Source organism: Podarcis liolepis (genome assembly GCF_965112155.1).
Source record: "Podarcis liolepis genome assembly, chromosome: 10".
NCBI lineage: Eukaryota > Metazoa > Chordata > Lepidosauria > Squamata > Lacertidae > Podarcis > Podarcis liolepis.
This window is the reverse complement of record NC_139562.1, coordinates 8,306,725-8,334,431: the sequence shown is the minus strand read 5'-3', so window position 1 is coordinate 8,334,431 and position 27,707 is coordinate 8,306,725. Positions and strand designations below refer to the sequence as shown.

The 27,707-nt window shown below is 47.0% G+C and overlaps 1 protein-coding gene across 5 annotated transcripts in view; it reads right to left on the bottom strand.

The window, feature by feature from the left end:
* The window catches only part of PLXNA4 (plexin A4), a 600,353-nt gene that overhangs the window by 97,635 nt on the left and 475,011 nt on the right, over positions 1-27,707 (bottom strand). For all 5 annotated transcript variants that reach the window (XM_083460906.1, XM_083460907.1, XM_083460910.1 and 2 more), the window contains 3 exons: positions 8,666-8,762; positions 6,752-6,942; positions 1,599-1,750 (listed from right to left, as the gene is read on the bottom strand). In XM_083460906.1, the coding sequence (XP_083317032.1) occupies positions 1,599-1,750; positions 6,752-6,942; positions 8,666-8,762 (440 nt within the window). The remainder of the gene's footprint in view (positions 1-1,598; positions 1,751-6,751; positions 6,943-8,665; positions 8,763-27,707) is intronic.

The following is a 27,707-nucleotide window of genomic DNA, read 5'->3' as shown; positions in this document are numbered from 1 at the left end:
ACCTAACGGGAGAACTGTGCTGCAAAATTCAGAGAAGTGCACAACTTTGAAGGGCAGCTGTGCTCTGATTTGTGCATTGTTTTGGGGCAGATGAGGTAAGTTTGCCTTTAAATGCGAACCAAACCCAGTTTCTCCCCCACACCCCTGGGGAAATGTTGTTCGTCCTCACTTGTCATGCAAAGCAGAGGTGAGGGACATCAGCACTACCTGTAAAGCCAGGTAGGGCAACCTGTGGTGCTTCAGTTCTGGCTAGGCTCCAACTCCCATCATCCCTCACCATTGGCTATGTTGGCTAAGGCTGATGGGAACTGGAGTCCAACATCATTAGGGCTAGCCACACCTGCATTAGTTACTGTTACACCTGCAAACATTACTGCTAGAAGCGTTTTCTCTGTTCTGCTGAGCCTGGGAGGTGGCTGTAGCACAGATGTGGGGAACCTCTGGCTTTCCAGGTTTTGTTGCTGTTACTATTATTACCATATTTTTTGCTCTATAAGACACACTTTTTCCCTTCTAAAAAGTAAGGGAAAATGTGTGTGCGTCTTATGGAGCGAATGCAGGCTGCGCGGCTAAGCCCAAAGTCAGTGCTCCGTCTTGCTGTTCTAGCTTGGGGTTAGCTGTGCAAAGCCTCTGCAGGGCAGCGGGGTGAAGGCACCATGCTGCTTCAAAGGCTGTCCCCGAAGCCAGAACAGGGAGACAGAGAGCTGTGCAGAGCTCCGTCTCGCTGTTCTAGCTTGGGGATGGCTGCGCAAAGCCTCCTCAGGGCAGCGGGGTGCCTTCACCCCACTGCCCTGCGGAGGCTTCAAAGGCTGTCCCCGAAGCCAGAACAGCAAGTGGCTATCCCAGAAGCCAGATCCCTCTTGCTGTTCTGGCTTCTGGGGTTCAGAATTTTTTTCTTCTTGTTCCCCCCTCCCCCAAACTAGTTGCGTCTTATCGTCCAGTGCGTCCTATAGAGGGAAAAATACGGTATTTGCCTGCCCTCTACCCTAAGGTCCCAGGAAGGGTTACAACATGAAAGCACAAACTGCTGAAAACAACTTACAATGACAAAAATAAGGTGGGTCCTAAAAACATACACCTCGAGTGTCAAAAACCAAGGTAAAGAAGTGTGTCTTCAGCATTTGCTGGAGGCTGCACAACGAAGGTGTCAGATGCACCTCTGTGCAGAAGGAGTCCCACAGCTTAGGGGCCACCACAGAGAAGACCCTTTCCCAGGCCACACACACACACACACACACAAACAAACACCGAGCCTCTGAGGGCGGAGGAACTACCAAGAGGTCCCTCTCTGCCAATCTCAGCATCCAAGAGGGCCTGTAGGGAAGGAAGAGGTCTCTCAGGGATGTGGTTGGACTCCAAGTCCCATCAGCCAGCATGGGAGTTCTAGTCCATCAACAATGGAGCGTCACAGGTCCTCTACTCATGTTCTACAGTGTCCCTCTCCTTCCATCTATTCCACCTCATTTCAGGGCTCAGTGGCCTGAGACCGGCAAGGAAAGTTGGACAAAGAGCAAGGTTGTCTCACGTAAACATTTCTGCCCTAACAACAGAGCGGAAGGTCTTAATAAAGCATCTTTCACCCTGAGGCCCTTACTTACTGCTCTGCTGGGATGTATCCATCCACTAAAGGAATGCACTCCACGCCAGCTACTTTGACATGCGATGCAATGTCCCGGAACTCCAAGCCCAAGTTTTCTCCCCGGATGGTCACCCTGGTCCCTCCTTCACGAGGTCCCCTCGCCGGGCTGATCTAGGAGAGGGAAAAACTGGTTAAAGCAAGGTGAAAAGAAAGGCAAGGCCCTGTGCCGGTGTTCCACACCCCCACCAAAGGGGCACAGCTGTCTGTCAGTGTGGTGCAGTGGTTAGAGCCTTAGACTAGGATGTGGGAGACTCAGACATAAAGCTCTCACTGGGGAGATCGAGTCCAGTGGCTGCCTCTCAGCCTAACCTACCTCACAGTGTTGTTGTGGGAGTCAAAGGAAGAGGGGGAAAGAGAACTGTGCATGCCATCTTAAGCTTGTTGGAGAAAAAGGTGGGGTGGAAACGCAATTAATAAGTACTTCAAGAGACCTGGCTGTGCTCATCCTCTGGATAATTTATCTCATCTTAGGTAAAGGGCCCCCTGACCATTAGGTCCAGTCGTGGCCAACTCTGGGGTTGTGGCACTCATCTTGCTTTATTGGCTGAGGGAGCCGATGTACAGCTTCCGGCTCATGTGGCCAGCAGGACTAAGCCGCTTCTGGCGAACCAGAGCAGCGCACAGAAACGCCGTTTACCTTCCCGCCGGAGCGGTACCTATTTATCTAATTGCACTTGGACGTGCTTTCGAACTGCTAGGTTGGCAGGAGCCAGGGGCCGAGCAACGGGAGCTCACCCCGTTGTGGGGATTCGAACCGCCGACCTTCTGATCGGCAAGTCCTAGGCTCTGTGGTTTAACCCACAGCGCCACCCGCGTCCCTTATCTCATCTTAGGCACCAAAGAAAATGGATGCCTTGTCTCTGATGGCTTCCTCCTTAAAACAATCAAAGTCCATTTGCCATTAGCTGACGTTGGGGGAACTGCTTCAGAGATCTCCTTCTCCTCCACCCATTCCTGTATCTTGGATTGGCGAAATCGAGGGTGTGTCTGTGGTGGTGTGGGTGTCAAGGGATGCTGAAGAACAACAAGGGCACCCAAGCCCATAAGTGAACTGGACACCTTTGGATTTTCATGCCCCACTTTGGGGTTATTCTGGGTTGGCAAGAAAGCCGCTTCCGCCCTCAAAGGAGGTGGAGTTGCGGGCTTTATGGCCCCACCACCCGGGTGGCGGCTAGAGCCCAGCCTCGCACGATTGGGGGGATTCCTGGCTGCACCATCCCCTGGCCAGCCAATCGGCTGGCTCTGGGGGCGTGGCCTGCCCTACTTAAGGAAGGACGTGGCCAGGGATCTCCCTCTTTTCCCGCCTGCCAGCTGTTCCTGCTTTTCCCACCCTCCCGCCCAATAAGGTTTCCGTTCCTTGACCTTGGTTGGTGATCACTGAGGGGCCTGGTAGGAATTTTCCCACTTGGCAAATTGGCACCAGCCGCTTGGTTTTTGCCTACCTTATAGCAAATCGTCACAACTTTCTGGGTATTGGCGTTTAGGCATTGGTATTGTTTTGTAGATGGAAGAGGGGAGGTAGCGCCATCACCTGCCCCGCATATTGAAGGGTAGTCCGATAAAGGATTCCGGGGGGCGTGGCCCTGTCCAAAGCCTGGGGAGGCGAAGGCCTAAGGCACGCCCCCTATTGGTGACCCCAGGGGAGTTCCTAGTTGATGTGCATCAGCAGGACTCCCCCTACTGGTGGTTAACCCTTCCTGGACTTCAAGCGGACGGGCTGAAGTCAGTTATAGTCGGTTAGGACCAATGCCTAAGCCAATACTGCTCATCAGCTGTAATTAATAAAGTTGTGGCCTTATTTAGCCCATTAACCTTAATAACCGTGTCATGTGTCATTATTTCACTGGGGGGGGGGCTCCAGGAGGATGCAAAGCAGAAGCCGTAAGAGAGGCGTAAGGAACTCTTGGCCCTCCAGATGTTGTCAGACTTCATCTCACATCAGCCCTGGTCACTGACCCTGCTTGCAGCTGCAGTTCAGCAACATCTGGTGGGCCTTTGGGCCAGTGGTTCCCCACACCTGAGGGGTGGCAGTGATTGGGTGGCTGCAACACTGATCAGAAGCAGAACCGAACTTCTAATTATATAAACCTCTGTTATGTTTGTCAGAGTTCGCCTTCTTTCCAAGCACAACAAACCCAGAACGTTTTGCTCTGAGCGCTTTATTGTTTTGTTCGCTCTTTCCGCACCCCCCCTCTCTCGCTGTCTAATTTTATTAGGTTTTTTCTAACATATCATTTTCAACAGTAATTAAACATACTTTTACATCTTATTCAAATTTTTGACTTCCATCAATCCTGTCTGAAAATTTTCCAATCTAATCTCTTAGTATGCATTTCTTATTTTCCCTATTACATTTCAAACTCATAACCAATATCTCTATCTTTTTCTACTTTGTAACACTTCGTATATTTCTCCTTACACAACTTCTTGTAGTCCTACTAGCGTAATTTGTTGATTACAGTTGCTCTTCAAATAATTCATATACTTCTTCCAATCTTCTGTAAATCTCTGGTCCCGCAGGTTTCGAATCCTTCCTGTCATTTTGTCCAATTCTGCATAGCCCATTAATTTCGTCTGCCATTCTTCTTTCTTCAGAATTTCTTCCTGTTTCCATTTCTGGGCTAACAATACGATCTTTGGCTCACTTCCAACTCTACGAATCTATGATTCTAGCCCTGGAAGTGAGCTTCAAAAGTGAGCTTTTATTTTTCCACACCTCTTCTAGTTCTATAAAACGCTTTTGAAATGGGTGCAACCAGTTTTCAAAATATGCCTATGCCATAAGATTTATTATTAAGGCATTATGATATTGGCCTTTTTAATTTTCTATCCCTTTTCTAATAATCCCTTTTTGGGGATGTGCTTTCTGCACACCAAGTTGACATTTTCGCTGAGCTCTCCACCATTACCCTGAGGACTCTTTCCTAGATAGTCGCAGGCAGTTCAGATCCCACCAGTGTTAGACATGAAGTTCCGTGCATATTAATTCACATGCATAGCAATGAGGGTCGTTTGGAAGGTTTTCATTGTGTCTCTCAAAAATCAAGGGTATATTTTTTAGTCTCCGGAAGTGATCAAATCTCACTTGCGGGCTTATTGATGGATTGTTAATGTGTTTCCTCAAAAGCAAGTCCAAGGGGACTTATTCTCACAAATATGTACAGGACTGCAGCCTTAATGTGCACACACACACAATATATATATATTATAGAATCATATTTTACAAAGGTTTGAAGGAGCATTCTGTTTCTCTCACCTGCACTTGAACCCCTAGACCAGGACCTTAAATTAATTCTTCCTGACTTGCCATGTTCTCTGCTCAAAAGGGCTTTGTAGGTTTTTATATGTTTGAAAAGCCTGGGGAACCTGTCTAACCAGGGATTTCAACTGCACAGTGGACGCTTGGGTTGAGAACGTGATCCGTGTGGGATGCACGTTTGCAACCCACAGCGGAGCGTCTGCGCACACGTGGTTTGCAATTGAGTGCTTCTGCGCATGCGCAAAGCGCGATTTAGCGCTTCTGCACATGCGTGACCCCCGAAACCCGGAAGTAACCCGTTCTGGTACTTCCAGGTTTTGGCGGGTCCGTAACCCGACAAAACACAACCTGAAGCGTCTGTAACTCGAGGTATGACTGTATATCATTCTGGGCTGATTAGGGATGTCAGAGAATTCTGGCAAGAAACAGAAAACAGGAGCAGAAATTGTCAATGTTGGCTCATTCAACTCCTGTCCAGAACAAAAATCAACCCAACAAATATGATAAATAAAAAAATTCCTTCCAGTAGCACCTTAAAGACCAACTAAGTTAGTTCTTGGTATGAGCTTTCGTGTGTATGCACACTTCTTCAGATACACACAAATATGGTGGGTGCTATCTTTGGTTGCAGCTTTCAGCCTCCCCTATTTGAATTGCATTTCTTTTGAATTAAATGGGATAATCCACAAAATGAATTGTGTAAATTAGGTTACACAGTTCACAAAATTGTGTAAATTAGGTTACAGAATTCCGCTACATGTAGCATAGTTTGGGGCAGATGGCGAACTGCAGTGGAATGGAAAGAGCGCTGCAGATTACAGACTCAGGGCAGAATGGAGAACGATGTCTTGTTAGGCGGCTGGTGGTGATGCATTTCAAGAAAAACAAATTGCAAATTTTATCTGGTAAAAATAATAATAATAAAGCACACTCCAAGATCCTGCTTCCCCCCTCCAACGTCTGGGCAACTCTTCAAAGAGGCTCTTTGGAGACATTCCTGCTTCCAAGGCAAATCTTCTTGAAACCTGTGAACTTCTGCATCCTCTCTGGCGAGGACTGCATGCGACATGGGAGCAGGGATGATATAAGGCAGCGCTTTGATCTAGCTGTTTGGCACAGCAGCTCCAGTTAAACCACGGTCTCCTGGGCTCACTTTCACAGCTGCGAGGAGCCATCCTTCTTGAGTTACAGCATCTGAGAAGGAATTGCGCACAGCCCAAGCGACTTCGTTCTTGGGATCAGAGAACCAGAAGGAAGCAGAAGGGCCATTCTTATACTAGCCTTGTTCCTTAGGACACCCTGCATGAGCCAGATGACAGTAAGTCACTATCGAAGAGCAGGACCACACCTCAGGAAGCTGCCTGTGCAGAAAAGCTGAATCTGGGAGGGGGGCCGAACACCATAGCTCAATAGCAAAGCTCCTGTTTTGGATACAGAACAGCCCAGGCCCAGTCCTTGGTATCTCCAGTTGAGTGGCAAGGCTGAAGGAGAATCCTATTTGGTGGATTATTACTCATCCATCATAGCCAGTGGCATAGCAAGGGTTGCGGGTCACCCAAAAGATTGCAGCCATAGAGATAAGAAAAGAAGAGTCGTTCCATTGCCTGGAGAGGTCACTTCCTGGTTTGCACAGAGAAGCCGTTTTCAATAGAGCACAGCAATGGAAGCACACAGCTGTATTGAGGCAGCACCAGGGGTTGTAATTTTATGCCCCCTAACAATTTAGCACCCAGGGAGACCGCCCCTGTGACCCCCTTCCCATGCTACGCCACTGATCATAGGTCTTCATGGCTAGGCAGGGTGCAGAAAACAAGGGTATGGGGAACGGAAGAGGGAGTTTCAGGATGACTTACTTCTGTGATCTTGGGGTTGGTGCATTTGCCCCCAGCGCCAGAGAGCTCCAGCCACCGGTTCTCCAGGATGGGGCAATGGTGCTTCAAGGTGCACCGGTTCTGGTCTTCGCACCAGCCACACTCGTAGTCCGGGTCTGCTTTCAGGCACAGGCCGCAGCTGTCTCGCATGGCCCCACATTTGTACAGGTGGACTGTTGGGAGAGGATAGCACAAGCCTGTTGAGGAGGCAGTCACCCACGAGATCGCCTTACCCCATATATGCCCCCTCAGGTGCTTTGATCTGCAGAACTGCGGCAAAGGAGCAGCAGCCAATAAGCCATCTGCGGTCGAGTCAAACAATGCAGCAAGAGTCCCGCTAGATCGGACTGGAAGGTTGATCTAGTCAAGAGTCCTGTTTCCCACTAGGGGGAAACCAGATGGCTGGAGACAGCCCACAAGCAGGACGCTCGCCCACTGGTGCTCCCCAACAACTGGCATCAGTGGCATAGCGTGGGTGGGGCCACGGGGCACTTGCCCTGGGAGCAAAATTCTTTGGGGTGCAAGATTTCAAAAGAAAATTAACAGAAGTAGTAAAAATATATTTTAAAATAATGTGCCATCCCCTCATTCAGAAAATCTCCAAATGACTGTATGGGTGAACTGAGGAGTGGATATGGACAATGGCCGGTTGCTAGGGTGCCCACCACATGGGCTTTATAAAGGTACCCGCTCCTGACCAATCCTCCATCCTCTTTTTCGCAGTGCTCGATTGCTGGATGCTCATTGGGCGCTGCGGCTGCCACTCGAGTTAGGTCGCAAGCTATTGCACCTTTGTTCCACACTATTAGAGGGTGGTGCCAAGGATATTTGCCTTGCCCCGGGCATTGGCAACCCATGGTACACCACTGACTGGTATTAAGAAGTACCTCTGATAATGAAGGGGGAAGGTATCTATTATGACTCATAGCCACTAACGGCCTTATATGAATTTGTCTGCTCTTCCAAAGTTGGTGACCAGCACCACATCTTGTGCCCACAAATTCAATAGCTTATCTATGGGAGGTATAAAGACGCCAGCAGCTAGGAAACCGATTCTGAAATCTTAAATCTATACCTCATCACTGATACAGGGGAGGACTCTCCGACCGAAGATGTGCATAAGACTTCCTCCCTATTCACTTTCCATTACCAGTTGAAAGTATCAGTTTCTCAGTGCGGAGAATCATGGAACTGTAGGATTGGAAGGGATGCAAAGGGTTCTCTAGTCCGACCCCCAGCAATGCCTACAGAATGAATCAGGGGGGGCACCTTTCCTGGCGAAACTGGGTGTTGATTTTGGGGGCAAAAATTAGGGTGAGGGACTGAACTCACTGTACCTAGAGGGCTCCTTACAGCAGCTGCCAACTGTGTACCACTACCCCACCCAATCTTGCCTTCCCGCCTCCTGCTCCCACAAATTCCCACAAACCCAGTTTTCTGCCTGCAGGAAAGGAGTGTGTGAAATCAGAAAGAGGGCAATGCGACTGACCCATATTTGTTATTATTTTGAGTCGTATTTAAAAAAGAAGTTGTAAACTGCTTCAGCAGGGGGAAAAAACGACTTGGGCAGATCCAAACTAAGCTGCTGGCAACAATCACTGAAATGAGCTACTCAAGTCAAGAGGATTTGGAGAGTAGAAAGTTTGGCTTTAAAATGCTCAGGGGGGGGGGGAGGAGCAGGCGGAGCTTTATTTGTTTCAGGTGCTCAACAAGAAAGAGAGAGGGGAAGGAAAACAGAACATTTTTTTTTTTTTTAGCAATTTGCAGAGAACATAAATAAAGCCTTGTAGCAGACGGGGAAGGGAAGCGTCGAGTGCTTTGTTAGGAAGTGTGCAGAGTGATGCAGCCGGTTGCTAAGGTTACCACTTCCAAGGACAAGTCGAAATGATTCGTTACCTTTGTTCTGCGCCGGGTTGTCAATGTTGAAATCCCCATTCCACACGACTGTCAGCTCCACTGGCAAGCTGTTAATCTCCGTCCCATCGTAAGTGTACTAAAAGTAGGGGAAGGGAAGTACGGAGGGAGAGAAAGAAAGAAAGAAAGAAAGAAAGGAGAGAAATCACACCTGCTGCTCTGGCTACTGGAAATGGTAGTGGCAATTCTTGCACATATCTCCCCTGACACCATGGTAGGAATGGGATTCTAACACACACACATAAATATCACCAGGATTTTTATCACTTCATCTTCCCCGCTTTCCCTTGACATTCCTCAGGTGTTCACTTCTAAAGGGACCCCCCCCAACTCTCTTTGAATGTTACTAATGGGGACATCACCTTGCCAACAAAGATCCGTATAGATAAAGCTATGTTTTTCCCAGTAGTGATGTATGGAAGTGAGAGCTAGACCATAAAGAAGGCTGAGTGCCAAAGAATGGATGCTTTTGAATTCTGGTGCTGGAGGAGACTCTTGAGAGTTCCATGGACTGCAAGAAGATCAAACCTCTCCGTTCTGAAGGAAATCAGCCCTGAGTGCTCACTGGAAGGACAGATCCTGAAGCTGAGGCTCCAAGACTTTGGCCACCTCATGAGAAGAGAAGACTCCCTGGAAAAGACCCTGATGTTGGAAAATATTGAGGGCACAAGGAGAAGGGGACGACAGAGGACTAGATGGTTGGACAGTGTTCTCGAAGCTACCAGCATGAGTTTGACCAAACTGCGAGAGGCAGTAGAAGACAGGAGTGCCTGGTGTGCTCTGGTCCATGGGGTCAAAAAGAGTCGGACATGACTAAACGACTAAACAACAACAACAATGGGGACTAGTGGGTACAGTAACACTGGGGCTTTCGGATGACCACAGTTCACTGCAGATCTTTTGAAAATTAGTACGGTTTGGCTCTCCACTCCTTAATTTCGCTTGACGTGGAGATGAACTAAGTGTTTTGAAGGGCATTGATGCCCGGGTTCCCTGACCACCAATTGTCTCCTTCAGCCAGCCTTCTGCCTTTCGATATTTGATCAGGCTTTCCTGCCTATAGCTTGTCTTCTCATCCATGACGATCGGAAAGTTTATTCATTTATTATTATTGTTTTTTAAAAATGAAAGCTAATATTCTCTGGAAGTATAGCTTGGAGAAGCCCAAAGCTCCAAGCCTCAGGCAGAGGCTCGGCTCTGTGTCTACTAATCGGCATACAATTGCAGGGCCAAACGTACCCTGTGATTTCTGCACATTACATTACGGCGAATGCCGAGTTACACCGCAATTTATCTTTGAGCAAACCAAACACAATTAGCTGACAATTGGCGGGGGCCTTGCGAACAGCATCTCAACCCCTCCGGTTTCCCCCCAGCATGGTTTCCATGGATGTTAAGTGCACTTTCTAGAGAACTATGCTCTGTAGAGTTTGCTGCACTCGTTTTCCTCATGCACAGAAAGAGCATTTTGATGAGACCGGTGCACGCAGTCAGAATCACAGAACTGTAGAGTTGGAAGGGATCCCAAGGGACATCTAGTCCAACCCCCTGCAATGCAGGAATCCTCGGGACGTAGGTACACAAAGGACTGCCTTCCTCCTCGCAAATCTGATATAAATTTCTGATCTCCTTTGATGTCCTCCCACTGGATGCTCTCATCTTCAGAGGTTAAACAGCTAGCAGGGGCCGGCAACCTTTTTCAGCAGGGGGCTGGTCCACTGTCCCTCAGACCTTGTGGGGGGTCGGACTATATTTTGGAGAGAAAAAAATGAACGAATTCCTATGCCCCACAAATAATCCAGAGATGCATTTTAAATAGAAGCACACATTCTACTCATGTAAAAACACACTGATTCCTGGACCGTCCGCAGGCTGGATTTGGAAGGCGATTGGGTCAGATCCGGCCCCTGGGCCCCAGTTTGCCTACCCATGAACTAGGCAATGGGGAGACGGCTTTTTCAGAGGTGGCACCTGGTTTACAGAGCATTCTCCCTGGAAAGTTTTGGCAGGCACCAATATTCAGAGCAAGGATAGAGAACTGTGAACAACCAGATGTTGTTGGACTCCAACTTCTATCATTGCTGAGCTAGTTGGTTGGGGCTGATAGGAACCAGGTGTCCAACAAGATATTGAGAGCTACTGGTACTCCTCCTCTTTTACATGGTCCGATGCCATAATTTAAGACCCATTTATTCTCAGAAGCAATTGTTGAGCAACTGATGCTTGCTCCTTTTTTCTGGCGTGTTAGTCTTAATTTTATGTGATGTTAGCCTGCATTTCCTGATATTAATGTGGACTTTGTTGTACTTTTTTATTGAGAGCATTAGATATCTCTATCTCTTTCTCTATCATCTCTATCTCTATCTCTCTCTATCTCTATCTCTATCTCTATCTCTATCATCTCTATCTCTATCATCTCTATCTCTCTCTCTCTCTCTCTCTCTCTCTCTCTCTCTATCTCTATCTCTATCTCTATCTCTATCTCTATCTATCTCTATCTCTCTATCTCTATCTCTATCTCTATCGCTATCTCTCTCTCTCTCTCTCTCTCTCTCTCTCTCTCTCTATCTCATCTGTATCTGTATCTGTATCTGTATCTGTATCTGTATCTGTATCTCTATCTCTATCTCTATCTCTATCTCTATCTCTATCTCTATCTCTATCTCTATCTCTATCTCTATCATCTGTATCTGTATCTGTATCTGTATCTGTATCTGTATCTGTATCTGTATCTGTATCTATATCTATATCTATATCTATATCTATATCTATATCTATATCTGGAGTCACAGAATTGCAGGCTTGGAAGGGACACTGATTCTAGTTCAACCCCCTGCAAGGCAGGAATATGCCTTGCCCAGCGATGGAAAGAGGCGAAAATGCCGACAAAAGTGAACTGGCAGATGAAATTATTAGAGTATGCAGAGATGGCAAGACTGACAGGGAAAATCAGAAATCAGGGGGATGAAAACTTCAATAGGGAACAGGACAAATACAGACTGTACTTAAAAGAACACTGCAGTCACTTGAGCTCTTTGGCAGGCTTTAAGTAACTCCTGCAATGTTACAAAGACTGGATATTTTGGAGGCCCATAATGTGGAAGAACTATAATATGCAGTTGATTTATAAAGGACCAATGGAGGGGAGGAGGACAGTCCTAAGATTTGGAAAAATCTTGTTTGATTTCAAAATTTAAAGGTGAGAGTTATTTTGTAAAATCAATAAATATTATTTCCAAAAGAAAAGAAAAGAAATATGCAACTGCCCCATATGGGGAATGAACCTGCAACTTTGGCATAATCGGGACCAAGCTCTAAGCAACTGAGCTAGCGAGATTGCTTGCTAGATAGATCTAATTATAAACCACACTGGCTATTTTAATAAAAAAAAAGCAATTTATACATATTATAAAATAAACGATGAGTTATTTATACAGTGCCATCAATGTACATGGTCCTTTGCAACAGTGATGGGGAACCTGTTAGCTCCCAAGAACTTCTGGACTCCAACTCCCATCAGCATCAGACAGCATGCCCAGTGGTCAAGGCTGATGGGAGCTGGGGTCCATAGCATAGTTATATGGAGGGAGAAATGTTCCCCTGCTAATGTCTGCTGATGGAGTTCAGTTCAAGTACTAGTCCCGGCCTCAGGGAGTTTATGATCTAAATATCATCTTTGGGGGAGGTGAGAAGATGGGGGGAAGCATGAGGCATGGTGTGGAAGTGTTCTATGGTCCAAAGAAGGTGCTAAGGATAATAATAATTTATAATAATTTATTATTTATACTCCAACCATCAGTCTGGGTTTCCCTAGCCACTCTGAGAGGCTCCCAACCGAATATTAAAAACACAATAGAGCATTAAACATTAAAAGCTTCCCTAAACAGGGCTGCCTTCAGATGTCTTCTAAAAGTCTGGTAGTTGTTGTTCTCTTTGACATCTGGTGGGAGGGCGTTCCACAGGGCGGGCTCCACTATCGAGAAGGCCCTCTGCCTGGTTTGCTGTAACTTGGCTTCTCGCAGTGAGGGAACTGCCAGAAGGCCCTCGGCGCTGGACCTCAGTGTCCGGGCTGAACAATGGGGGAGAACACGCTCCTTTAGGTATACTGGACCAAGGCCATTTAGGGCTTTAAAGGTCAGCACCAACCCTTTGAATTGTGCTCGGAAATGTACTGGGAGCCAATGCAGGTCTCTCACGACCGGTGTTATATGGTGATAAATCCCTGCAAGCGTATCTAGAGAATGTGGCGCTGGCCTCTTGCGCCATCCGTTTTCCCTCTCCCTGGGCCCAGAGAAACAGCCTTGGAGGTAGCAGCTGGGGAAAAAATATGTTGCAAGGCCGAGAGATGAGTAATTAACCCAAGGCAAAAGTATGATGTGAGGAAGAGAGGAATGGGACTGGTCTTTAACCGGGTCCATATGTCTCCCGACTTGATTTAGCATCAGTTCCCCTCGACTGCATCACACACTCCTCCGTAAACCCGAGCAGAGCTTAAGGCTATGAATCCTTCATGGATTCTATGGGGATTTTATTACCACCAGTGCCCTTAATTAAAAGAATAACATCTGTCTAACAGGCAACAAGCAGAGACCGGCAGGCCCGCACGACTCCGTGCGCTGCGGCGCATGCACACAGCAGCGCATGGGAGTGCAGATGGAATGTCTTGGGTGTCCACAGAGATATGCCAAGTCTCCCAGGATAACTCAGAGGAGGCCTTTTCCATTGCACCAACAACTCATTCAAATTCCTTGCTGTTTTAGAACATGCTACGGGTATTTTTTTCAGTTCGTCACACACTCTTTCGTTATAGTTCTGCCATGCCCGATTCCAAGCGCTCTCTGTGCAAACTTAAAAACTGAGCACATCCAACAAGTCGACATGCTATCTAATTATTAAACGAACAAAGCCCAAATTTATATTAAAAACAATAACAGAAAAACACATGTTAAATAATTTTTTAAAAACCCACAAAGGCCAATTTCAAAGTCATTTAGTAAACACATCCCATCTTTGTCCTGTAAAAACAGGCAGGGGGAATCACATTCATCCCAGGGGCCAAATTTATCTGGCCCACAGAGCCATTTTCTCCAAGTGTCGATCCCATCCCAGATAAGGAAGGCACACGTCTGACAGTTAACCCTTTACTGGCAAAAGAAACGCTTACAGCAGCTTCCATGGTGCTCTGGATGAACACGGAGCCTTCTAGCCTCTAGGCAGCTGTCCAGATGTCTAAGCCCAATGGCACAACTATGGCAACAGTGGAACCCTGCCCTGCCACCTAGGACTGCCCTGACTCTCCCTCCTGCCTTGCAGGTGGCAAATACCCTTCAACGCGACATGTCCCAAAATCAGGACGCCATCTCCCAGGTCTGCACTGCTGTGTGAGTCATGTGACCCGTGCAATTGCAAACCCAGAAAAAGTGCTTTGGTGGGTCATGGTACCCCAAAACACATATTTTGGGGTGCCATGCCCCAAAATCATGCAGGAGCATGGCACTCAAAATTCTCATTGTGTTCTCATGGGGGGGGGAATGGGATGTATGGTGATATCCAACTCCATAAATCACTTGTCCCCTCTCCTGGGTCACTACCCGGGTCCCCTGCCTCACCACACACTCTTTGGAGCCCTGCCGGTCCCTGCAACCAAGTCACAACTGCCTTCCTTACACTTGACATCATATATGGGCCCATCATCCTAGCACAGACTTTCTCAACCTGTGGGTCCCCAGATGTTGTTGGACTACAACTCCCATCACCCCCAGCTAGCAAGGCCAGAGCTCAGGGATGATGGGAGTTGTAGTCCAACAACATCTGGGGACCCACAGGTGGAGAACCGCTGTCCTAGCAGCACTATCATTTCCGTATATGGTGTGGGGAGCTGGAATGAGCTGGGAGGTCAAGTCCTTCAGCAGTTCACCTGTCAGTCATCTGACGTCATAATGAGCGGTGCCAACAGGGAGACCTGATTGCAAAGGACAATCAGGAGCTCACGCTATGCTCATGTTAAGTTCATGGTTGTTCCCCAGGAGCCACATTCATTTCCGGCCCACACCTGACACTGCATGTGGCATCAGAAGCAGAGCAGTTGGGTGTGGCTTTGAGGAAGGCCTTTGTGGGTGAAACTGGGTCTAGCTAGGCCTGTGAAGCTGAGGTTCCCCAAGGTGGCTTTAGAAAATTCAGTACAGTGTTCCTTGGGTTACATACGCTTCAGGTTACATACTTTTCAGGTTACAGACTCCGCTAACCCAGAAATAGTACCTTGGGTTAAGAACTTTGCTTCAGGATGAGAACAGAAATCGTGCTCCGGCGGCACAGCGGCAGCAGGAGGCCCCATTAGCTAAAGTGATGCTTCAGGTTAAGAACAGTTTCAGGTTAAGAACGGATCTCTGGAACGAATTAAGTACTTAAACCGAGGTACCACTGTACCTCCATTGGATCAGGAGAACCATAAATGAGGCAGGTAGGGGTGAGAGAAGCTCACCCCCGTTACTTCGTAGGATCTTTCCACCTTGCTGAAAACTGAACGTGGCATGAAATAGATTTTTTTGTTTCTGTGCACTTGGGATTTTCCCAATTCTTATGGAACAGCTAATTCACACATGATTACTGCACATTATCCACCTCCTTTAAAGGCACAGAGAGAGCTGGCTTAATTGCACTTGGTTCATGATCAAATAGGACCGAGAGCGGGGCTTCATTATGCATTCTCTTAGAACTGGAACAGAACAAGTCTGCTTGCTCCCTTTCTTCATTGCCCCCACCACATCCCCAGCTTGCTACCTGCTCATCATGGTCCCCCACAGAAAGCGCTGGCTGTTGCTCATTGTGCACTTCCAGACGCAAAGTGCCAATGGCGAAACGGCCTCCTTCGTCTGGCACAGGGTGCCACGACACTCGCGTATAATCAGAAGCCCTTCAAAAAGCAAAACCTACATGGGGAGGTGCCTTATACAGAGTCAGACCATGGGCCCAACTAGCTCAGGGTTATTTGCACTTGTTGTTGTTGTTTAGTCATGTCCGACTCTTCGTGACCCCATGGACCAGAGCACGCCAGGCCCTCCTGTCTTCCACTGCCTCCCGCAGTTTGGTCAAACTCATGCTGGTAGCTTTGAGAACACCGTCCAACCATCTCGTCCTCTGTCATCCCCTTCTCCTTGTGCCCTCCATCTTTCCCAACATCAGGGACTTTTCCAGGGAGTCTTCTCTTCCCATGAGGTGGCCAAAGTCTTGGAGCCTCAGCTTCAGGATCTGTCCTTGCAGTGAGCACTCAGGGCTGATTTCCTTCAGAATGGATCGGTTGGATCTTCTTGCAGTCCATGGGACTCTCAAGAGTCTCCTCCAGCACCACAATTCAAAAGCATCCATTCTTCGGCGATCAGCCTTCTTTATGGTCCAGCTTTCACTTCCATACATCCCTACTGGGAAAACCATAGCTTTAACTATATGGACCTTTGTTGGCAAGGTGATGTCTCTGCTTTTTAAGATGCTGTCTAGGTTTGTCATTGCTTTTCTCCCAAGAAGCAGGCATCTTTTAATTTCGTGGCTGCTGTCACCATCTGCATGGAGCCCAAGAAAGTAAAATCTCTCACTGCCTCCATTTCTTCCTCTTCTATTTGCCAGGCACTGATTGACAGCAATTCTCCAGGATTCCAGGTAGATGACTCTCCAATCCCTTCCTGGAGAGGCTGAGAGCTGAACCTGGGACCTTCTGCATGCAGGGCAGGTGAACAATGGCAGGAAGCTGAGAGAAAGAGAGACGGAGAGGCAGAGCGGCCCCTAGCCTACAAATGCAACACACAGTATAATTGAAATTGCAGGGATGGAAAGCTGGGAGTGTGTTTGCAAAAGCAGCAGTGACCATCGCCAGTATCAGCACTGCAGCCCTCTCCATAAAACTGCCCCAGAAGCCATGTGCGCAGCAATTCTTCACGTCTGCTCAGAGAGACACGTCAACAAGACCGGTGGGACTTAATCCCAGATAAGCACATGGTTTGGCTTGCACTCTTAACCTTGTGGAGCTGACCCTGGGTTAGACGTGTTCAGGACCCCAGAGCCAGCCTTGCCTGATGTTGTTTGAAGCAGCTGCCACCAGCCTGCTTGCGGATTCTGAACTGAAGGATTGTCATGAAAATGCTGTTTAAATGCATGACTAGGAAGGTTGGTGCTATGTCAGAAGAGTCTATTGCTCTTCAGAAGGGCTTGGCTTTTATTGTTTATCGTATTGCTTAATGGCAGCATGCGAATATTGTCAAAGCTCTGGGGCTGGAGCAATAAAGTCAATCGATCCAGTGCCTTTTGCTTAATGGCAGAGATGGCCTTGCATGCTGATCAACAAGCTTGGCTTCTGAGCAGGTGTAGCCCTGAATGTCTAACAAGGTATGACCTCTAGTGACTTCTACGCTGGCTTGGTCAGGTCTGCAGAATGGAAGATGGCAGGATCTCCAAGGACGTGCTCTGCGGGGATCTGGCTTCAGGCACCAGGCCCGTTGGCAGACCAACTTTGCATTACAAAGAAGTCTGCAAATGTGGCACGGAGGCTGGGCACATCAACCTTGCCATGTGGGAATCCCTTGCAGTCAGCCAGAGGGCTTGGAGACAGTCAAGTAGTGCATCCACAGCAGTGAGCAGAGGAGGAATGACCCCTGGGAGGAACGCAGAGAGAAGAAATGCCCTGGTGCATCTGCAGCAGCACAACTGGGTGCCATCCTCTGCCCCAGCTGCAACAAAACATGTCTCTCCTGTATCGGTCTCTACAGCCACAGCAGGCGCTGTCGCCTTCCAACAGTTTGACTTCGTCCACAAAGGCGCACTTCTCTGTTGTCTCCCGAGACAGACTGATGCCAACCAACCAATAATCCAACTGACCCCTGTGTTCCAATCTGCATATAATTACAGTGGTACCTCAGGTTACATACGCTTCAGGTTACAGACTCCGCTAACCCAGAAATAGTGCTTCAGGTTAAGAACTTTGCTTCAGGATGAGAACAGAAATCGTGCTCCGGCGGCGCAGCGGCAGTGGCAGCAGGAGGCCCCATTAGCTAAAGTGGTGCTTCAGGTTAAGAACAGTTTCAGGTTAAGTACGGACCTCCAGAACGAATTAAGTACTTAACCCGAGGTACCACTGTATAGGGGAAATGAATTGGATCAGTTCACTTTTAAACGTGGACTGAAGAGCTTTCTCCTTCATCACTCCTTCATTATTGTGCCAATATTTGCATGCCTCTGTTCTCTTCTCGTTAAATAATTTGGAGTTCTTGTTATTAAATATACCAAGAAAAAAGCACACCAAGAACTCTGGCCAATATAAGTTTCAGTAGTGAGAGTGGTCCCTACTTGCAAATCAATAGTAAATTGTAACAAAAACTAATCCAGTCAATTATGGATCAGAAACCATGTAATGTTTGATACTTCCAGCTGATGAAGGTGAATACATCGAAACAGGGCCCTGTCCTGGTTTCTGATCCATAATTGACTTCTGACTTCTGCTCAGTGATTGAAAGTAAGACCTTCACGTCGAATCTGACTATGGACTAACATGAACTTATCTCTACTCATAAACTCTTATCTCTAATTCTGTAACGAATTATTGTGTTATACATATCCTTATGAGTTTGAATCTCTATTTGAGTTTGTAATCCTTGTCAGAATGTTGTTTAGTCATTTAGTCGTGTCCGACTCTTCGTGACCCCCTGGACCAGAGCACGCCAGGCACTCCTGTCTTCCACTGCCTCCCGCAGTTTGGTCAGACTCATGTTGGTAGCTTCGAGAACACTGTCCAACCATCTCGTCCTCTGTCGTCCCCTTCTCCTTGCATCAGGGTCTTTTCCAGGGGGTCTTCTCTTCTCATGAGGTGGCCAAAGTATTGGAGCCTCAGCTTCACGATCTGTTCTTCCAGTGAGCACTCAGGGCTGATTTCCTTCAGAATGGAGAGGTTTGATCTTCTTGTGTTCCATGGGACTCTCAAGAGTCTCCTCCAGCACCATAATTCAAAAGCATCCATTCTTCGGCGATCAGCCTTCTTTATGGTCCAGCTCTCACTTCCATACATCCCTACTGGGAAAACCATAGCTCAGTGGCGTAGCGTGGGGGTGCAGGGGGGGGCCGGCCGCACCGGGCGCAACATCTGGGGGGGGGCATGCTCGCACTCACAGCTCTCTGCCCCTACCTGGCTCACTCTCTCTCTCTCACTGCAGTGCTGGCTGTGCGAATCCGATCCGAGCCGCTGGGTCGCCGCCCACTGTGGAGGGGGTGGGTGCCAGGCGTGCGGTGCGGAGAGAGAGCAAGGGACTATCTGGGGGAGGGACAGTGCAGCGGCCACCCAACGCAGCACTAAGCGCGGGAGAGAACCACACCAGACCAGACCAGACCAGGCAGCAGCAAGAAGAAGCTGGCAGCGGCAGCAGGTTAGGGGTTAGGGGGTGCAAATTACTTGCCTTGCCCCGGATGCTGACAACCCACGCTACGCCGCTGCCATAGCTTGAACTATACGGACCTTTGTTGGTAAGGTGTGTTAAACACAGAGAGCATCTCTGTAACAAGGTGATGTCTCTGCTTTTTAAGATGCTGTCTAGGTTTGTCATTGCTTTTCTCCCAGGAAGCAGGCGTCTTTTAATTTTGTGACTGCTGTCACCATCTGCAGTGATCATGGAGCCCAAGAAAATCTCTCACTGCCTTGTCAGAATACATACTTTCAAATGGATTAGTTTTTGTTACAATTGACTATTGATTTGCGAGTAGGCACCACTCCCACTACTGAAACTTATATTGGCCAGAGTTCTTGGTGTGCTTTTTTCTCTTCTCTTCTCTGCTGGAAGAGGACTCCGAGAGCTGGCCAGTACAATTCCAGGTGGTTCAGTGGGCTACATTCCTGTAACTGGCCATATGGATGCATGAGGAGGTTTGCTGGATCAGGCCAATGACCCATCTAGTCCGGCATCTTGTTCTCACCAGTCAGATGCCCCTGGGAAACCAGCGAGTGGGATTTGAGCACAAGAGCATTCTCTCCTCTCCTGTGATTTCCAGAAACTGGGTTCTGGATTCAAGGCGCCTTGGAGTCGCTGATGACAAACCACACTATCGTGTTCCCAGAGCTTTGCCCTTGACCTCTATGGTTTCCAGCTGTTATCTCTAAGAACGTTTTCTGCCTGTGACTTTGCAGTTAAAATAACGATCCTTGTGGAATCCGTTCCCTGCGGTAACTCCCACTTGGAGCTTGGTTAGGATGGGCGGGGAGTGGGAACGATCTCCTGGGATGGAGTGCGCAGCGAGTTATTTAGTAGCACTCCCCTACCTGGCAGGGTTAATTAGCTCACACGCCGCATCACACTTTGAAGAGGAGAAGGTGGCAGCAAATATGTATTATTATCACGCCGGGGGACTGATTGCTGCTGCGGCAGGAATACGGAGCCATGGGATGCTTTTAGCAAAGAAGCCAAAACTCATCTTGGCATTTGAACAACTAGGATGTTACAGCTTTACTTGAATGGACAGGAAAGTACAACCCTGAGTCAAAAATTTAAAAACCCACAAAGTTGGGGAGGAAGGCACTGAACATACTTGTGAACACACTTCTCCACATTTCATGAAAGCTTCACAGGGGATTTATACCTCCTGGGCTAAAGGGAAGGGGTGCCACTTAATGACAAATGGTTGGGTTTAATAATAATAATAATAATAATAATAATAATAATAATAATAATAATAATAATAATTATTATTATTATTATTATTATTATTATTATTATTTATACCCTGCCCTTCCTGGTTTAAAAACCGTGCTCAGGGTGGCTAACAGCAAATAAAAACAGCATAAAACAGCATAAAATACAACATAAAAAGCAGCATCAATATCAATAAAATTCAAAAATTCAGGGGTCATTGGGGGGGGGGGTGTATTTATGCCACTTCATGCAATGGTGACTTCCAGACTCGGTTACTGCAATGCATTTTTGTGCAAATTTCTCCCAACTGAATTTTTTTTTTGTATGCTGTATGGCCTAAGAAGTCAATTTCTGCGATACAATGATTCCTAATACAATGTGTTGCATTTTTGTGGATTTTAAGGCTCATTTCACTCAGCTGTATGCATTTTTAACACGTTCCTCGTCTCGAGCTCTGCAATGCAAAACAGAAAAGTGCAACTTTTAAAGGATGGCTGTGGGGGTTTTTTTAATCACATATCGCTAAAAAAGCGCTTATTTGCTAGACTTGCCTTGATTTGAGTCAGATTCCTCCTCTACTCCTACTAGTGAATCTGCCACAGACTTTGTATAGCTCATAAGCCGCTGAGCACATTACTGCTGATTATATGCATTTCCCCCCGTTTCTAACAGTCTGGGTCGGAGGCCGTGCTCTGGGTGCGACTTCTGCCAGGGGTGAGGCTGTTTTGATGGTGACACCCCAGTTATGGAATGACCTCCCCAAGGACATGGGGCTGGCGACTCTTTTGCAAGCTTTGCAATGCCAGGTGAAGACAATTTTAATCTCCTGCACTTTTTAATGGATCATTTGTTTCGTTCCTTCTGTTTCTCTGGTTTTTATTGCCGCTCTCGCTGCTATTTTTATTGTTGTCGTTATTGCTGTTTTGTGATTTAGAAGGGAAAAAACCAAACACATTTTATTTTTTTAATGCAGATGCTGATGTGGTGTTTTGAAATAGACCAGGGACTGTTTCTGGGATCGTGGTGGTAGCTTCCAGGGTTCGTAAACACCATGCTTGCGCCTGGATGTGTGTGGACGGACCTGAACGTCTGTCCAAAATTTATCCACATTTTATTGGGAAGGGGGAGGCACTCCAAAGAGTAGGAGAAAAGGGTGGACTATCAAGTTACAAGAAAGGAGATTCCAACTAAACATCAGGAAGAACTTTCTGAGCTGTTTCGGTAATGGAACGGTCTCCCTCGTGTGGTGGTGGACTCTCCTTCCTTGGAGGTTTCTAAGCAGAGATTGGGTGGCCATCTGTCATGGATGCTTCCTGCACTGCAGGGGGTTGGACTAGATGACCCTCGGGGTCCCTTTCAGCTCTACAATTCTATGGTTCTACGATCAGGTGGGGCTTTTATTTATTTGCACACTAGATGTTGCAGAATCAGCCCTCCTTCCTTCCTTACTTCCATCAACAGTCAAGTCAGAGGTGGCTTTTTCCAAGTGTAAAAGAATCTGTGTTTGTGTGAAAGAAGCTTTTGACACTTTGAATAAAGTGTAAGTAAGACTCCTCCCACTGGAAACTCATTTTACTATTCCCGCTCCAAATGTCCAGAAGAAGAAGAAGAAGAAGAGGAGGAGGAGGAGGAGGAGGAGGAGTTTGGATTTGATATCCCACTTTATCACTACCCTAAGGAGTCTCAAAGTGGCTAACAATCTCCTTCCTCCCCCACAACAAACACTCTGTGAGGTGAGTCAGGCTGAGAGACTTCAAAGAAGTGTGACTGGCCCAAGATCACCCAGCAGCTGCATGTGGAGGAGCAGGGAAGCGAACCTGGTTCCCCAGATTACGAGACTACTGCTCTTAACCACTACACCACACTGGCTCTCAGAAAATGTAAGCTCACTTCTCGCAGTGAGGGAACCACCAGAAGGCCTTAAGAGCTGGACCTCTGTGTCCGGGCTGGACAATGGGGGTGGAGACGCTCCTTCAGGTATACAGGGACGAAACTGGGGCTTTAAAGGGGCCTTAAAGGTCAGCACCAACATTTTGAATTGTTCCTTCCCTGTGGAATGCCCTCCCATCAGATGTCAAGGAAACAAACAATTAGACAATTTTAGAAGATATTGCAGCCCTGTATAGGGAAGTTTTTTAATAGTTGATGTTTTACTGTGCTTGATGTTTTAATGTGATGGAAGCCACCCAGAGTGGCTGGGGAAACTGAGTCAGTTGGGTGGCATATAAATAATAAAGGACGATGGTGATGCTTCTCGGAATACTACCTAGATTATACCACTGCAGGGCTGTGGGCAAAGTGGTTGAAATGATGAACTGGAAAGTCCCAACGTGCCAGTCTTTGGAAGGAGACACCAAGATGCTTGATGACACAGTAAGTTGGGTGAGGAATATTTAACGAATGGAGGAAAGGAAGAAACCATTAAGAGGTTTCCTTATAGGTCAGGGATGTTCTTTTATGTCACAGGGGTTTGCATCACACCAAGTGTGCATGAAAAATGTACGCTACAGTCCCTCATACAGACACATCTAACCACATAGTAATGTGTGACAGGAGCTCCAACGAAGACATTGTTTAACACCATGATGCCTTCCTCAAGATCAAGATGGTCCATAAAGCCACGTTGCACTTTGGGCTAGCGGCTATAGCGGCCTCTGGTTTGGGGTCTTCAGAAGAAGGATGGGGCTGTTCAACAGGTGTGTGGTATTCATTGACAACTATCACCCTCTCTCCCTGTTAAGACTGCAGGGATCTCAGCTTTGTACAGGTAAGATTACTTTACTAGGAAGTTCTGAGGAACCGATACAGACATATTGTCTGGGTTCTGGGATTGGGTCAGGCTTCCTTTTAACTTTCAGAATATTGCAATTATTTTCTTTTTAAAAAACAAACACACACCCCAAAAAGGTTCATAAAAAGCATCCTTAATTTTTCAAGCCATAAATCCCAGCGAGATCCTGAGCTTCGGCACTCACAGGCCACTAACCAGTAATGGAATCTGGGAGCAAAGCAAAGTGGGATGATGGCACGCTCATTTGTAACAGATCGTAAAACTGGCAAAAGGCCCATAATTGGAAACATGGCGTTTAATGCCACAGAAAATGGGCTGCATGGTTTTAATGACAGCTTCCTGCAATGGGGCAGAGGAAGGACAATGAAGCCCACATTCATTGTGAAAGGAACATCAACATCAACAACAACATCAACTAGAGGAAATGATTAGTTGAGGAAAATCGGAAGAAAGCATCATGGAAGAACAAGTACAAGCTAGTAGTCCTGATATATTTTGAAGCTCACTTCCAGGGCTAGAATCATAGATTCGTAGAGTTGGAGGTGAGCCAAAGATCACCTCGTTCAACCCCCTGCAATGAAGGAATCACAGCTAAAGAATCTCTGGCAGATGGACACCCAACCTCCATTTAAAAGCCTCCAATGAAACAGAGTCTACCACCTTCCGAGGGAGTCTGTTCCGCTGTCAAGCAGCTCTTACTGTCAGAAAGTTCTTCCTAGCGTTTAGTCGGAATCTCATTCCTTGCAAATTGAAACCATTGCTTTGGGTCCTACTCTCTGGAGCAGCGGAAAACAAGCTTGCTCAATCCTACACTGGCTCCCAGTACGTTTCCGAGCACAATTCAAAGTGTTGATGCTGACCTTGAAAGCCCTAAACGGCCTCAGCCCTGTATAACTGAAGGAGCGTCTCCACCCAAATCGTTCTGCTGAGGTCCAGCTCCGAGGGCCTTCTGGCGGTTCCTTCACTGCGAGAAGCCAAGTTACACGGAACCAGGCAGAGGGACTTCTTGGTAGTGGCGCCCGCCCTGTGGAACGCCCTCCCACCAGATGTCAAAGAGAACAACAACTACCAGACCTTTAGAAGACGTCTGAAGGGAGCCCTATTTAGGGAAGCTTTTAATGTTTAATAGACTATTGTATTTTAATATTCTGTTGGAAGCCACCCAGAGTGGCTGGGAAAACCCAGCCAGATGGGCAGGGTATAAGAAAGAAGATTCCACCTAAACATTAGGAAGAACTTCCTGACAGTAAGAGCTGTTCGACAGTGGAATTTGCTGCCAAGGAGTGTGGTGGAGTCTCCTTCTTTGGAGGTCTTTAAGCAGAGGCTTGACAACCATATGTCAGGAGTGCTCTGATGGTGTTTCCTGCTTGGCAGGGGGTTGGACTCGATGGCCCTTGTGGTCTCTTCCAGCTCTATGATTCTATGATTCTATGATTCTATGATTCTAAATAATAAATTATTATTATTCTCCATGTGTCAGCCCTTCTGATACTTGAAGATGGCTCTCATATCACCTTATCAGTCTTATCTACTCCACGCTATAAACAGGTTGTTGAATGGCTCGTGGCTCTAACACCCTTTCCAATCTTACATTCCAGAGAAAAAGCAAGGGCATAACACAACAGCTGCCATGGTAATGAGTGATGTCATAGAGGACTACAATAGGAAGCAACAAGCAGGGGAGAGGAGTACAGGAAGCACACCAGGGATGTACTTAGTGACACAGTCACATAGGTGAAAAATTCCATCCAAATATAATAATAATAATAATATAACAACAACAACAACAACAACAACAACAACAACAACAACAACAACAACAATAATAATAATAATAATAATAATTTATACCTCGCCCTCCCCGGCCAGAGCCAGGCTCAGGGTGGCTAACACCAGTAAAATTACAGTAAAAACGTAATAAAGAGGGGGAACCAGTTTTTTAAAATATGGGTTAAAATGCCATTTAAAATGCAGCCTCATTTTAAAAGTAGACCATAGATCAAGACCATAAGGGGAGGGAAACATAAGGGTCAGACTGAGTCGAAACCAAAGGCCTGGTGGAACAGCTCTGTCTTGCAGGCCCTGCGGAAAGATGTCAAGTCCCGCAGGGCCCTAGTCTCTTGTGACAGAGCGTCCCACCAAGTCGGGGCCAGTACTGAAAAGGCCCTGGCCCTAGTTGAGACCAATAATTTCATCCAGCGCTATCTTTTATTATATGAATGTCTGTTTAAGTGCTATCTTGGAATAACGGCCATATTGCCCCTTTTCTACAAGTTTCTATTAATGTTTTTCATTACATCGTTCATCTCATTACCACTCCATCAGTAGACTCTGAATGTTAGGGCTGCGAGTTCGAGTCCCACTTTGGGTAAAAAGATTCCTGCATTCGTCGGGAGGGGGTAGACTGGATGACCCTCGTGGTCCCTTCCAACTCTACAATCCCATGATACTACGAGCCTGCTCAGTTGTGTGTTCTCACACCTTTTGAAATACCCTGTATATTCCAGAGCGCTTTGGAAGGGGGGAAAGTCAGTAGCCGCATCATTTGCTGCGCAAATCCATGTTTGGTTCCACCCTGCTGAGTTTCACTCTGGAGTCTGTAAACCCAACCAGAGAGAGCGTAACTCATAGGCTGATCTTACATGACAAGCTGGCACTGCTGTAGCTTGAGTCAACACAAGCATATGGGTGTACATCAGCCATCCAGCTTCATCAAGCAAACAGGATGACATTATGCAATGATGCTCAACCAGATGATGCACTGAGCTGCGCATTGTTGTCAGAGAGCTTTAATTAACGCCGAGAAACAGCCACATGCCTGCCAGTGAGTTTCTCCCACTGTTTGTGACGCTTCTGATTTATTTATTTTCCTTATTGCGACCAATGTCAAACTATTCATGGTCCCTTGTTTTGACCGTTTTCGCAGCGCCCGTTTTTAAATTTTGCACAACGCACACTGGTACAACACACAGCTTCTCCCTACGTTCTCACAAATGTTGTGATAACCATATAATAAAAGCAGATGCCACGCGCAGAATCATACATGCGCTAGAGTGAAATAATAAATAATCATTAACGAGTGTATTTTGGTTGTTAATTATAGCTTACGTCTCCATTCTAATACAGCTAAGCTTGAAGAGTTCCCAGCGGAGAACAGGGCTCTATATCACCTTGAACTTTATTACATTATTATATGGTGTCTTCTATGTTATTGTATATACGCTTGCATGCGGCCGTGTTACATTGCATTAATTTGTGGTATAGAAATACTTTTAGAAATAAATAAGATTTGGACAATTTTATTGGCCCCTAATCAAGATTCCTCTCCCTCTCCTTTCCCTGCTTTTCTTTTTTCTTAGGTGACAGAAATGCCCCAGCTCCCAGCTCTGGGCAAGGAAGGAGGCTGTGGGAAGATCAACCACATCAGCAAAGAGGTCTCCTTCCACACCAAGAGCCCAGAACCAAATATAAACTGACTTCTTCCTTGATGGAGCAAGCTTGCTTTCTGCTGCTCCCTTTGTTGGGCCCAGGGATAACCCTTGAAACATGGTCCAGGACCAGTCCAGAATCCAAAGGTTCCGCTAGGAGTCAGTCCGACAGGGCCAAGGCAAGAAACCAGGCAAGGACAGGTACAGGATCTCAGGCAGGATCTAGCATACAGCAACATTGCTCCTGCAACCTGGGGCAGGGTCCGACAGCCTTTTATCTTTGTCGGGGTAGTGGCCGGTCCTGATCCCCTGGTGACTCACCTCTCTGTTTTGCCCAAAGGCGAGCACTACTCCTGCAAGGACTCAGGTCTCTCCTTCTCTCTGCAGCTTGGGAGACGTCGGTGGGTTACTAGACCCAGAGGCCGCCTCAGCCTCCCCTGACCCAACTGGTAGTGGAGCAGCTGTAAGTGATTTCCCAGCTGAAGGCAATGAGATAATCCCCACATCTGGAGCCAGGGCAGGCTCAGGCCCCTGACTCGGCCCAGCTGGTGCTTGTTGCAGGGCAACTTGTACATACTGGGACTCTTCAGGATCAGGCCCCAGACTTGGTTCAGATGATACCTGAGGCAAAGGATCCAGTGCAGACTGAGACTCCTCTGGTTCCGAGCCCGAGCCCAAGTCCCAGGCCATCACAGACCCAAAGCAATGGAGTCAAGTTAAGAAGAAGAGAGAATCTGACTAAACATCAAGAAGAACTTTCTGACAAATACAATCACACTCTACAAAAGAAGGCAAATGTTGGTGGAAGAAAGTCACAAGGGTGTTTTAATATTTGTAACTGGTGTTAGTAGCATATGTGAAATATTTGTGTTTACCTGTTTGTTTGTATATAAAATAAAATAAAATAAAATAAAAATTAAAAAAAAGAAAATGCTTAAATGATCTCAGTTCTTTCTGCTTAGCACCTTGATTCCTTGCAGCACAGGCAGCCTTGGCCAAATCTGACCCCCTAAGCACATGCACACCTCATGGACAGGCAAACTAAGACCTGGGGGCCAAATCCGGCCGAATCGCATTCTCAATCTGACCCATGGATGGTCCGGGAATCAACGTGTTTTGACATGAGTAGAATGTGTGCTATTATT